Source organism: Pocillopora verrucosa, chromosome 1 (genome assembly GCF_036669915.1).
Source record: "Pocillopora verrucosa isolate sample1 chromosome 1, ASM3666991v2, whole genome shotgun sequence".
NCBI lineage: Eukaryota > Metazoa > Cnidaria > Anthozoa > Scleractinia > Pocilloporidae > Pocillopora > Pocillopora verrucosa.
Window position 1 is genome coordinate 11,595,102 of NC_089312.1, and position 13,210 is coordinate 11,608,311.

The window sequence follows — 13,210 nt, forward strand, 5'->3', positions numbered from 1 at the left end:
AGCAATGAGCAATTTTGTCTTTTAAAGTTTCATACTAAACTATGACTTAAATGTTCCTCTAAAAGCAGAGAGTAAGACAGGAGAACCACACACATCTACCTTTTGTCACTAAAGTTGATTTGCAGTATGGGTCTGAACTGGTATAAAGCGTTCCGGTAAGACACAGTGACTGATAACGACAGGATTCTACCTGTCCAGCTCAACTCTGCTAAGTTCAGTTTGCTTTGTTAGAAAGATCGCTTGTATAGTATATGCTAGAGATCTCCTGCTTCAGAATGCTTGGCTTCCGGTCAATCAAGCTCGTTACATCAAAACTTGGTAATAATCTCATCTAATTTTAGTCTCAACAGGGAAAAATTTCAATAAGAATCGCCTTTACAAAAACTTAATCTTAAAGAAACTCGACAAAGGACGTTTGCCTTTTGTCCTCCTTTCAGATAATTTTCATCAACACCCGAAAACATGATAAGTGAGTTAAAAATTCTGTATCAGATAATCATTTGTCAAATAAATTCATCCAATATTGACGTTCTCGTTTGTGTTTCGTCCTTCCTGTGGATGATGATGCCGTTTTGGGATTTATCCTTTTCAAGAACACCGGCTTTGGTTCGTATCTGTGGTTCAGGAACACTTGAACTAGTTTCCGTAGACCGAAATTCCAATGTGCCAACAGTAACTGATTCTGGGATTATCTTATTTATAAGCCCATTATCTGTACAGCCACACTGAACGTCCTCACATGTTTCCTTCACAATTGTTTCATTTATGAAACTATCCCTGCTTACGGAAGAATTAAGGCTTTCTCTGTGAAGAAAAAGGGATACAAAATATCAAGAACATCAAGACGCTGTAAACCTTCCAAATAACGACATCGCAAAAGGAATATCTTCAATTACATATACCTTCCATTTAGGGCAAAAATTTGAATGGATAATTGTCTGCAAACATAGTCTGTTCGGAGATGCGAAAATTTTTACAAGAGCGAAGCTCACAAAAAACTTTGAGCTACGATGAACGGAAATATACGAGCATGTTTTAGCACAAAATGGAGGCTATTGAGTTTATAATCCAATCAGATATTTTTGTGACGCGCAGTAAAAAAAGTTTACGAAAAGCTCTGCTGCATGGAATATTTACTTTTCAGTTTTCTCTGATACGACCGTGACTTTATGAACAAACAGACATGTCCCTTCTTCTGTAATAAAAATAACTAAATACTCTCTCATCTTAAAATAAATCTTAAACGAAGTCCTTTATCGTGGTGGACAGAAGTTTGGAAGTTGGTGGAATATCTTTTGGGGTATATTGAACGATTATTCCACGAGCGCGGAGACGATTCAAAGGCGCCCCAAAACATAGATTAATCTGCCCAACTTTATTTTATAAGAACAAACAGAATGTTACAATGTACAAATCCATTTCCAGTTTAACTCGTCATCATACACGAGCAAGGTATAATGGCTCATAGGCCATGATGGCTAAGCCAATGAAAACTCTTAAATTGCATTATCCAATGATCCAGTTTTTAATAACAACGGATATTCCCCACTTTTAGCTGGGGCATATACGGTCACCTGATGCGTTTACATCAATGGTGCGCGAGTAAAAAAAAATGACGAATTCAGCCTTTACTGGGGATACGATCGTGTTATCTTTGCAAGACGACAAACGTTTTTATAAATCGATGAAAACTTGAGTTGTTTTGAACTAAATGGTTCGGAGTTGTATCATTGGCTGCTAGTTGTCATCACCATGAACGAATCAGATGAATGATTCACGCATCCACGACTCTTTGCCTAGCTAGTGCGTAGCCGAAAAATATTTTGACTGTTTCAACCGCCGGCTACAAATCAAACTATTGTTTCCAAATTAATGCTTAACATAAACAACAACGACCCACGCCCAAAAACTATAAAAAAGGTATTGAAAATATAAATGGTAAATTTTTAGCTGGAATAGAGGTCTTCATTTTATGCTTGATTGTAAATCATAAACGCACCTGCGAGAGATCCCTTTATAAGGTTCGTCCTCTACATGTAAACTCAATTTAGATTTGCGCTGCTCACGCGTGAATTCTCTTGACTGTCGTCTGCTGCGATCAGTTTCCTCCGGTTTGCTGAGGTTACTGTTCTAAAGTATAACGATATGACACCAGCTGATGACAAAAACCTTCTATTAAAGACAGAAGCGTATAATTTATTCTTCCTGTAAATATCAATTATTATTATTCAGCTTTCATACACTTATGAATTCCGATTTTCTGATTGGCTGATTTGCATCACGTGATACTGGGTTGTGACGAAACAACTTCTTTGACGTCATTATCGTGGTGAACTAGCCGTGGTATAAAGTTAACACACCACTGTCATTACATCATGGCTTCAGCTGACTCTAAGTTTGACGAATTGCCAGATGTAGACATTGATTCTCTTAATGATGATGCAATTCCTAAAAACACCAAGAAAGCAACTACTTGGGGAATATCTGTCTCGAAAGGTAAGGTTGCGAATTTCAAATTTTTCATTCAAGCTAGTAGAGGTGTTTTTGCGTGTTGTCAACAGGTTTCAACGCCGTGTTTCTTTGTCCAGTGTATTCAATTTGAATAATAAAAATGTTAACGCACTCATTGCTCGTGATTTATCGGGATTACCTGTACTCGAAATTTTCAATACCGCAGGAGGCTTTGCCGAGTGCGGTATTGAAATTTCTTGTTTGTTGTTAGTGAACTCGTACAGGTAAATCTCCATAATTCAATCACTGAGTGCGCTAAACTTTAAGTAGCTTTGTACCTTATGCAAAATTTCCTGTGCTGTTTGAAGCAGCTCTTCTGGGCTTAAAAAGTACATCGTGGTTTCCAATTTCTTTTTCGCCTTAAGTCTAAAATACATAAAACTTATAAACACACTGGCAAGTAAAAAGAAAAAGTAAAACAAAACAAGTATGATGGATTTTCTCGGTACCTTTTGCAGTGTTTAGTTGAGGATGAATGTTCAGGTTTAGTCTTCTTTACTCGATCTTCACCACTTGACGCGGACTGTATTAAAAATAGATATTGGAGATAGATAAGGGCTGAAAGCATTTACCTGTACTTTCATGAAGGCTGTATGTGAAATAAGGTAGCCGTAGGAAACATGTCCCATCTGAGAGGGACAGGCAGTGATTTTTTTCTTTTCGAGTCGTTTTACTTTAAAGTGGCGTCCAAATATTGAAAAGTAATTACTTTGGCCGATCTCATCGTCACGTTTTCTACATTGTTTGGTGGTATGGCATTAATCTGCATTGTAAATTTTCATTTACTTACTATTTTTTTTCGCCTTCAGTTCTTAGGAGTTGTCGTTCACAGAAACTATTTGGAAAATTTCAGATGTCAAAAAGACAGGGACCATTAAAGTCCACAAAGTCTAAAAATTACTTACGTTTTTCTCTTTCTTGCACCGAAGTAATAAAGCGACTCCATGTTTACATCTCCCTTGCTTACTGGCCGGATCAGCACAAGTACAACTAGCTCGCACAACACCTGTCAGACAAAAGATAGGACGAAAGGTGAACCCTCCCTACATGTGATCAGAAGGGATAAGCACTCGACTGCTTTTACACTTTTTCGTCCTCTGCAACTTACCACATGCTTCGACATGCTATACAAAAAAAGCACAGTAAAGTCAAACCTTCTTTATTTATTAAATAGGAAAATCCTTTGAGCAAAGATGTAAATTATTCGACTTGCGCGACACTATTGGCCTTTCTTTGACCCAAGGTTTTCAGACGCTCATGAAAAAATGAGGTCCATTCAAAATATACTATTCTCTGATAGGTTACCGTATAGCCCAGTTTTAAGCACATCGTTCGAATTGTTACATTGCTTTTGGACAAACAGAGATATCAAGTACCATGCAGTTCAGCTCTATTTGTCTACCTTTCTCATTAAGAACGACAGACACATCATAAAGCTGGTCCTGTGACCCAATACCTGAAATACAGAAAAAAACAATCATAACACAGACTTTACTCTCTGGAAACGTATACCCTGTATCCTATATTTAGCACCTCCGGCGCTGGTTCGTTCCATTTTCAAGAAATTCAAACGAGTTTAAGCAGTTGGGTGAGGAGCACTTTCAGTCAATCGGTCGGTCGGTTCCTGTAAACATCCGGGCTTTTTTAAGCGTAGTGGAATTAAACCACTGAATACGGTATGACCACCACGGACTAAAAAGTTTTTCCGGGAAGGCTAAGCTTTCGACCGGAAATCGACATTGACATGCTCGATCGATACTTGAACGGTACACTGCAAAGTGATTATTCATTTTTTACCGAGAAAATACCTAGTTTGGTGATGTTTTGAGATATTAGCGACAATAGGCACAAAGATACACATGCGGCACAGCTGGTTCCGTCGAGGTTATTTTTTTAAAACAAAAACGTTCTCACTAACTCGGTGACATTTCTCACTCATTTATCGACGATAAATGTCCGGTATAAATATGCAAATATATTACTGCGAAGTGACATGTACGGAAATTGAATAAAAAGCCGGGATTAAAAGAGCGGTGGTTGGTTACGAAAAAGTGTAATTCGTTTGGTGAAGAGCGAGGAACTAACGTCAAAATAGAGATTCCTCACGAGGAATCGAGTTGCAGACCCACATATTTCGCGCTCCGATGCTCGTCATTGACCTTTGAAGCTCATAGAGCTTTGGACATCGCTGATTCTAGCTGCATGTGGAAAAATTGTCACATGTGAACTCAACATAAACCCGCCTCATCGTCGAGATCTCTGTGTGGAGACTCAAGCTCTTCCTTTGTCTCACGTTCTCCAAAAAAACAAGCCGCAAGTTCTTTCTCTACTTGTCGTATGGTTTTTCGATTGAAAGAGGTATCACTTGACTTGAGCTTAGGACTTTCGGCGGGCCGCTATGTGTGGGGTCTGTTATCAGCCAAAATTTGATTACTTCTTTCTAAGGGACGTCAATTTTAGCAAGCTATGAAACCGAAGGGCACATTACATGTACTTACACTTCGCACTGAAAAGCACACCATCTTCAACTGTTTTACTCCTAACATTTCGGATTAGTCTTGTGCAACCTTCGCCTCGTCTGAAATGGCCCAGACTGAAGGCATGACTCTCAATCTTCTCAGTAGTTAAGCTTTTGACCACAAAAGTCGGGCATATGGTGTCAGGAGCTAAGACAAAGTATACCAGTGTAAATAACATGCTGAAAACACAACTATCTTCTTTTGTGTTATAGCAGTGTGACTTTTCTAGTAAAATGAGTAGACAAAGGCCATATTTCTACAACCCTATCACCTGTGCAGGTATTCAAAAGAGTAAAAGAAAGAAGTTACCTCCCGCGGGTCTAAAAACAATGGAGAATAAAAAGACTGTCCGACTGGAAATAATTGGCGGAAGTTTGTGAGAATAATTCATACAACTGTCTCAACTTACGTTTCCTTTCATCGATTTTACTGCGCACTGGAGATTTATGGAGCGGAGCAACAGGTGTTCCAGGTGTACCAGAGAAACACATAGTATTGTCCTCACTTGATTGTTTTTCTGTCCTACGTGCACTCAGTTCAACAGGACACCCTTCATAGTTAAATAAATCACCAGACACAGACTCTGTCGGTATTGCAGCTTGTTTGTACAGCAAGTTGAATCTGTTAAGGAAGAAATATTGTTACAGAATGAGTGACATGCTCTGTTATTTCATCCCAACATTTGATTGTCCTTTTTCTTTTTTCGTGGGTGAAGTAAATGGTATTGGTGCATTAAAACACTATCTCTCATTACGCGCTACTGAAAAACACAACTGACACACATTTAAGTTATGAACGGCTAGACATAAGGGCCATAAATTTAACAAACAGATGTGACCATACAAACCTTTCTAGAGAAGCAAAATCTTTAAAACATATACCATGAGTATATGATTTATTTGTGACTGTAACACAATTTGAAGACACTTTGTTTTCACCGGTACGGTCATGGGAGGAGACAGCCTCACGAAAAAGAGGAATACGAGCTTCAGGTCTACCCTGGGAGTCAAGCCATGTCAGCTTCGCCTTACTAACGCACTCAGGAACCCGTGCCGCTACCCCACAATGCACTGTATCTATCTACCGAATAAATCAAACATGGATTGATGATAAGTGTTCATGTGTATTTAAGTTGGAGTTTATTTTTATTTTTACTCAGCGAGTCGTTAGTTATATTAATAAGAAGTTGTATAAAATAAGAAGTTATGACTAGGAGTGAACGAAATTTAAGGGTTTCAGTAATTTTAACATCTCACGTATGTTGTGGGTTCAGTCCTGAATATGTCTGTACAAAGGCGTGAACTGGACCATTATTACGAGAACGGCTTATTTTTTTTCCGATATGCGTGTTCTATGAATTGAGGCTACCTTTTCTTCTCTCTAAATGCTAAGAAAACTGCTACATAAAGCCTTCTTTTTATTTCGACACCTCTCTTGCGATTTCGTTAATGAAATTTTACTTTCCTCAAAGCTTAAAGATTGAGCGCAGCTCCCTGTTTTTCTGGCAATGCAGCGCAAAGTGAAACTACTGCTTGCACAGAATGGCCTGGCGTCTGAGGTGAGTCACAAACAAACCACGATGCTATAAGTACGCGTTTGAGTTTTCTTGTCGCATCTTTCTTCCCGCTGGTACTGTACTGGCCAAATCTGTAATTTGCGAGTAAATTACAGATCAGTTTTTAGGCTTACCATCGATGGATTTTGGAGAAGTTTATTTGCCTGTGAACCCAGAACAAAATCGGCAATTTTAGTCTTGAGAAACATAGAGTGCGGTTATAAGAGGAAAAAAAAGCGAATAATAGTTATTACTACTCGTGCGTATTTCACCTTGATACACTTCACTCCTGCTGCAGTGGCAGCCTTTGAATGATCATCACTTGAATGAATAAAGAATGTTGCCTACATGAATGACAGAAAAACAAAAAAATCACACCCCATTAACGTGCATCAGTATATAATAGTAGTGATACCGTTGATATCTCAAGAATCACGCAATCCTAGTCATCTGTCCTCTGAAGGAGTTACCTTACATCTTCCATGTATATTTCAACCCTTACAATGACAAAGAAATTAAAATTGGAATAAGAGATGACAAACACAAGGCTTCTACACTGTAATATTACTGCTGCCTCTAGATTTTTTTCCTTTCAAACTGTTTATATCACAACCCCCCACCATTATAATGAGAATTAGCAGCTTTACTGAAATCTGGAATCACACAAAACAGATCAAGATAACTGAACCTTGTTTGACAAATCGATGTTGTGAAGTCTCTGAAGCCAAGCAAACAGACCTGGGTTGGGAGGTCTGCTGAATTCCCACAAATATGAACACAAATGCACCAAGAAGATTGGCATATTGACCTGCAACACAGAGGAAGGATGTTATCAGTGCATTGCTGATACTCTGAGAGGCTTCCTCAGTTGTGTTGTCCAGTCAAATCTAATCTTCAATTATTTGAGGAAATTTTTCCATGAGGAAAGTGTCAATTCAAATATGCAAGTACCTACTCAAAACCTTTCAGGTGACAACTTCAACAGAAAACAATGTAAAAGAAACATAGAGGCATGCTGCTACATAACCACAAATTAGGTTAGCAGTGACTAAAATATGCCAGGAAATACATATTTATAAAATACTCCAATCATTGTAATTGTTAATAATCATCTTAATATACCACACCATGCATTATAATATTATTTAAATGTTTTAGAATCCAGAATTTTCTGCCAGTTCAAAATTTTGTCAGACATACCTGAGTCACTAATTCACAAGTTAACTGCTTCATTTTCTTTAGCCATTCACAGGTTTTCCCTCCTGTTGATTTCACAAAAGGACAAAACTCTTCAGCAGACACTTTTTGAGATTCAAGTTAAATGTTGTTACAAAGTGAATCTGACTGATTCATACCAAAAGTTCCCACAGGAATTCAATGGCAGATATTTTTCATAGAGTTTGATTTACCAAGTAATGAAACTCTAGTTAGCTATATACACTTGTAAAAAGAAGTTGATGGCTTTCTAAAAGGACAAGAACAATTAGCATGATTTAAAACTCATAGCAGGAAGGTATGTTTTTCATATAAAGTTAGAGGTACTTTCATCATTGTGCACTTTAGAAAAATAAATTTATACCATTATACACAGCTAAATTCTTAACGTATTTTAATAGTACATGTATGCAGTAAAGTTAATCAATTAAAGTGCCTTTTAATAGAAGAAAAAGTTAAGTCAACAACTAGTTGCCTAGATTGAGCTTTATCAAACAGTTAAAAATCTAGCATTTAGGACATATTGTCACCTTCACAACTTTGCTTTTCACTAAGTTTGAGTAAAACAACTCTTCCCCACAGGTTGTTATGGCTCCACTTTTTCACAACATTAATTACTGCTTTGTGAATGTTTGTTTGCTCTTCTTGACACTGAAACAATCCCTCCCATTGGAAAAATAGAGCTGGAACCACAAACTGTAGAAAGCACAAAGATAGGTAATTGTGAAGAAGAGCTCCCCAAAAAACCTGTCGGCCGGGAGGGAGATAAGATAAGGGGAGATAAGGGAGATGTTTTACCAAGTCAATTTAGAGACAGAACAGGAAAGAGCAGTCCATGACCATTAACTAATTCATTTCACAGTAGGCAAAATAAAGGTAAATTACAGGTAAACCTCTCCACAAACACCATTCAGGGTAAAAGAAAAGTGGCTGCACATTATAGCAAGGTTTGAAAAATGAGATAGAGGTGTTATTTTTTTCCACTTGTGAAGCAATTGTGAAAATGTACCAACATCAAATGTGAACAAAATTACATGTGTAATGTTAAGTTAGTGCATGTGTAATGAAAAATGAGTGTATCTAGTTGGAAATTCCCTTTTTTGTATTGTATCCCCATAAGTAAATTAGCTGTATAGGGGTGTCCACCTGAGTGATTTATCACCATTTTGACAAAATTTGGTTAATTAGCTGGTCACTGTCAAGAAGTTATTGTGGCAAATGTGCTTGTATGCCAACATAGGTTTAAAGTCTTCCAAAAAAATGCACAACTGAACAGTACTAATATTTATCTACACAGTCAGACATACTTTATAGGGTGTGTCACACACCAACTGAACATCAATCTTGTCTATTTTGTTGAACCCTTCTTCTTCACTTGGTGGTTCTGAATTAGAACAAGACAGTGTGTTTCTTGATGGATTATATTCATTTCGTAATTTTTTTTTCTAAGGTTAAGAAATTGTTGGTTGTTCATGCAGAGTCCCAGACAACAAAAAAAGGTTTTTCTAGCAGTTGAATAGTAGGTAGTTTGCACCATTAATTAACTGAAGGGAAGTAGACTTAAATACTACCATAAATGTAAATCTTGTTCTTACCAGTATTGTTCTGAAACCATTGTTCAACTTCCATATCAGAGAGTTTAATTAATGAAAGCTCAAACTGACAAGCCAGTTCCCACTCTCTGGCCCAATAACAGATAAAAAGGCCAGAAGAAGGTGCAATATGGAAATAAATCACTCTGAAGTTACACAGCCCAACCTGAAAATTAAAAACATAGTTATCCTAAGAGAAACCCAGAGGGATTCTGAGAATTAAAATAAAAGTCATGAATAAAGTAGGCAGGTAAGTGGGTAGGTCAGTAACTAGATAGGTAATTAGCTTGTTAAGTGAGTAGTTACACAGTGGGTAATTACTTAATTTCAATTGGTATTTTCCAAGGTGGAAAGATAGGTAATTGGCTGCTTACACAAAGGTGGTGAAAAAAAAAAAGGTATACTGGAAACAAGTCACAAGGCAGATCACCTTTTATCCCATATTGCTACACAAATAAAAGGGGTAAGTTTCTGAAGAAAGTGTAGGCTGCATCAATGGGAGAAGTATAACAAGGCAATCTGGTATTATCAACTGAGTTGATAAAGTAAATTAGCCATTGTCAAGAGTTGCAAAGCTGACATTTCAAGCATTAGCTGTTTATCAGAGCAAAAGACGAAGGGCTAATGCTCAAAACGTCAACTTTGAAACTCTTAACAGAGGCTAATTAATGTTATCAACTCATTTGATAATACCAAATTACCTACAACTAAACACTTGACAGTCAGGACACGGTGGACTGTAGGGAGAGTGTATGTCTCATGTGTAGTAATTTGAGGTCTTTCATGCTTTCTGAAATACTTGTCTGTGTTTATTTCCAGTAAAAAACTCTTCTTTCTACTTAAATTAACCCTGCATGACACTTGTGCATGAAGACAATACTCCTTAATTTATATTGGAATGTCAACAATGCCAAAATCTATCTATAAAATGTGTCCTATTGAGGCCCTCATAATTATTTATTGGGATGTAAAAATAACTAAACCCTTTTGAGCCACCTTGAATACTGAACAAAGAAAAGCTTGACATAGATCTGCAAGGACTGAGAGGTATTTCCAAATGAGAGACACATTGATACATAGCTATAATTATTGTAGTTAGGAGTCCAAATAGCTGTACCTTTTTCCTAATAATGGCCATATACGATTTTCTCTTTATTTTGCTGCTGTTTTCATCATCCACAACTACACTATGGCCCTGAATTTTTTTTAGAAATGAAACCAACAGAAATTTCACACAGACAACTATCTTAGATTGAGACTAACTCAGTCAATATGCATTTTATCATATAACCACTAAGTGTATTCAACCTAAATAGCATGTGATAGATGAGCACACACAGACAACCACAACAAAGATTCTTAATTTTTCCTTGAATTTTTTGTAACAAATCCATGTGAGTTCAGGGCATGACAGCTTTTTCTGAACCAGCTTGTCTCAACCCATTTGGTTCTACACACAAGTCAGCTTTAACTATGGTTTATGATGGGATTGCACCCATACAGCCATATAATAACTAAGTGTAAAACATGAACTTCATTCTCTGCACTTGTTGCTTAAAAAATAACCCTAGTATGCAATGTGGACTATCAATAATTATATAATAAGCTCAGTTATGCACGCATTCTGATCGGTTCTCACTTATGATCTATTAGAGGACAGATGTATAGATGATGTCATCATTAACACTTTTTTAATTCTTTATTATATAAAACAAATAGATTCCAAGTTGCCGTGCATCTGTGACACACTCGGCTATGCCTCGTGTGCCACTTTTTGTTCTTACCACATTTTGACGTCATCTGTGATCTATTACTGAACAGATGCACAGCAACTTGGAATCTATTTGTTAACCAGCAAGGATGTCTGCACATTTTATGTTCCCCACACAACATCTTGCCTGAGTCAACTTGCATGACATGATATCTGAATACTACATTGATGGCTCAGACCTGCATTCAATGACTCAGACAGTTTCACCAATAATTATTAGTATTGCAACACAAACCTCATTGAGTGTATTGACAACCTTCAGAATCACTTCTCGGTGGCTCAGAGAGGGAGTAGCTTCAAACAGTTCAGCTGGGTTAATTTTCTTGTGAGTCTGGGAGAAGTGGTGTTTGAAAAACAAAGCCTTTCCCTTAAAGTAAATCAAAACAAATTTTGTCTATCAGCCTGGGAGAAATATCAGAATCTCCTTTCAGGAATGCCTACCCCTGCACTCTCTGCTAACAAATTTGCGCACCTAGGATAGGTTTTCATGCATATATGAGGTCTCACTCAAACACTGGCTGGTGGCCCGTCCAGCCTTCAATCTTTCACCAGAGACAAGAGATATCATCATCAGCCTGGGACGGAACGACTCGACACCAAGTAAGCGGGCCTAGTGTACCGACTCTACTGAATTCTATATCTTGGAAAACACACGGTACCACTTGAACAAGATAAATTACTTCATAAGTTACATGGGCTGATTATTTCAAGGTGATTGAGAACAAAAAAACAGGGTTCACAAGCTAAACTAAGTTAAACAGGCTGTTAAAAAATAACACGTTAGAGTCATGGTAAAATTCTAGAAATGTAATCAGTTAAAAACCTCACCGAAAAGGGAGGACCATAAAAAAACACAACCTCTGGCTTCTTTGTCATTCCAGCTGTCGAACCAGATTACTAGGTCTACCACGAGCGGTCACGAACGGGTACTTCAGTCTCGTGACTGTCCTCGGCGGATTCACGGTCCACGCCAGACGCAAAACCAGCGGTTGTGTTCATACTTACTTTTCTCTTCATGTATGTCCCACTTGGCATTATCGGTTGGAGTAATGACGGAGAGTGTTGGTACAGAATTGTGCAAAAGTTCTACAAACAAAAATCGCCGATATTGCGTTCATTGTTCTTCCGAAATTTCATCGGACTTTCGTGCGAAAGCTCGTGGGAAGATTCTCACCTGCACTTCGCGCCATGTCGTTAGAGCAAAGAGCGATTATTCTTCAAATTTTCGTTTCTGAACGAAAATTCGCGATGAGAAAAGCTTGGAGAACACAAAACAATTCTCCGCGCAACACAATCAATCTACCTGTCATGTAATGAGCACAAAGCATGAAATTAAAATATCTTGGTGCGATAAGTTTCGAACTGCGTTCGTAGTGTTTTGATCAGAGTTACGTTGCGTTTGACAAAATAACATTTTGAATTACAGTAAAAGGAGAATTCGAGCAAATATCTGGAAAGTACATGTGACAGAGCGTCCAAAAAATTCAGGAAAGCGTATAACAGAAGGAAAATCGTCACAAAGTGCCTTAATTATCGTCCGAGTTATACCATATCGCGAGTAAAGTTCGAGTCCGAGTCAAGTTTGAGTTACGAGTCAAGTACGAGTCAATTTAAATCGTTCCCTTTTTTTTTCGCTTTTAGTTTTTTTTCTCTTTTTCTGTTTTGATTTTTGTGTTAAAATGATGTACCAGGGGTACAAGAACACCTAGTCCAAGCTAAAAACGTTTTTCACGGCCGTTAGCGTAGGTTAATTTTGCTCTGATTCACAGCTGCGTTCATAAAAAAAAAAAAAAAAAAAAAAGGGCAAGGTATCTACGAGTTTCTCCCAAAGATTCCGACTTCTTTTTTGTTACACGCACCTAAGGCAGAAGTCCTTATTCGACGAAAAACGACTCGGAGTATAAAACTGACTTCTGATACTTGACCTCCATGTTACATCCACCGGGAGAACATATATTACTTCACAGTAAAACGTTTGTTACATCAAAATGATCATATTTAACTTTTATTGTTCTCTCCGTGATATACGGGTTTCACATGTTCAAAG

At 37.6% G+C, this 13,210-nt stretch overlaps 1 protein-coding gene across 4 annotated transcripts; it reads right to left on the reverse strand.

Annotated features, from left to right (window-relative positions):
- Window positions 1-10: 10 nt before the first annotated feature.
- Window positions 11-12,127, reverse strand: LOC131772588 (uncharacterized). 4 transcript variants are annotated; one of them, XM_059088532.2, is made up of 19 exons: window positions 11,992-12,127; window positions 11,399-11,530; window positions 10,510-10,587; window positions 9,396-9,558; window positions 9,108-9,184; window positions 8,331-8,496; window positions 7,786-7,847; window positions 7,274-7,393; window positions 6,858-6,929; window positions 6,720-6,749; window positions 5,878-6,110; window positions 5,440-5,651; window positions 5,010-5,177; window positions 3,914-3,967; window positions 3,417-3,517; window positions 2,961-3,034; window positions 2,790-2,877; window positions 2,000-2,130; window positions 11-804 (listed from the first exon to the last, which is right to left on the reverse strand). In XM_059088532.2, exons 1-19 carry the CDS (start codon window positions 12,037-12,039, stop codon window positions 504-506), a joined length of 2,310 nt encoding a protein of 769 aa, XP_058944515.2. In that variant the 5' UTR covers window positions 12,040-12,127; the 3' UTR covers window positions 11-503. The 4 variants fall into 4 exon arrangements, with proteins under 4 accessions (XP_058944515.2, XP_058944516.2, XP_058944518.2 ...); XM_059088533.2 differs by lacking the exon at window positions 10,510-10,587; XM_059088535.2 differs by lacking the exon at window positions 11-804 and having other exon boundaries at window positions 2,000-2,125.
- Window positions 12,128-13,210: the final 1,083 nt, after the last annotated feature.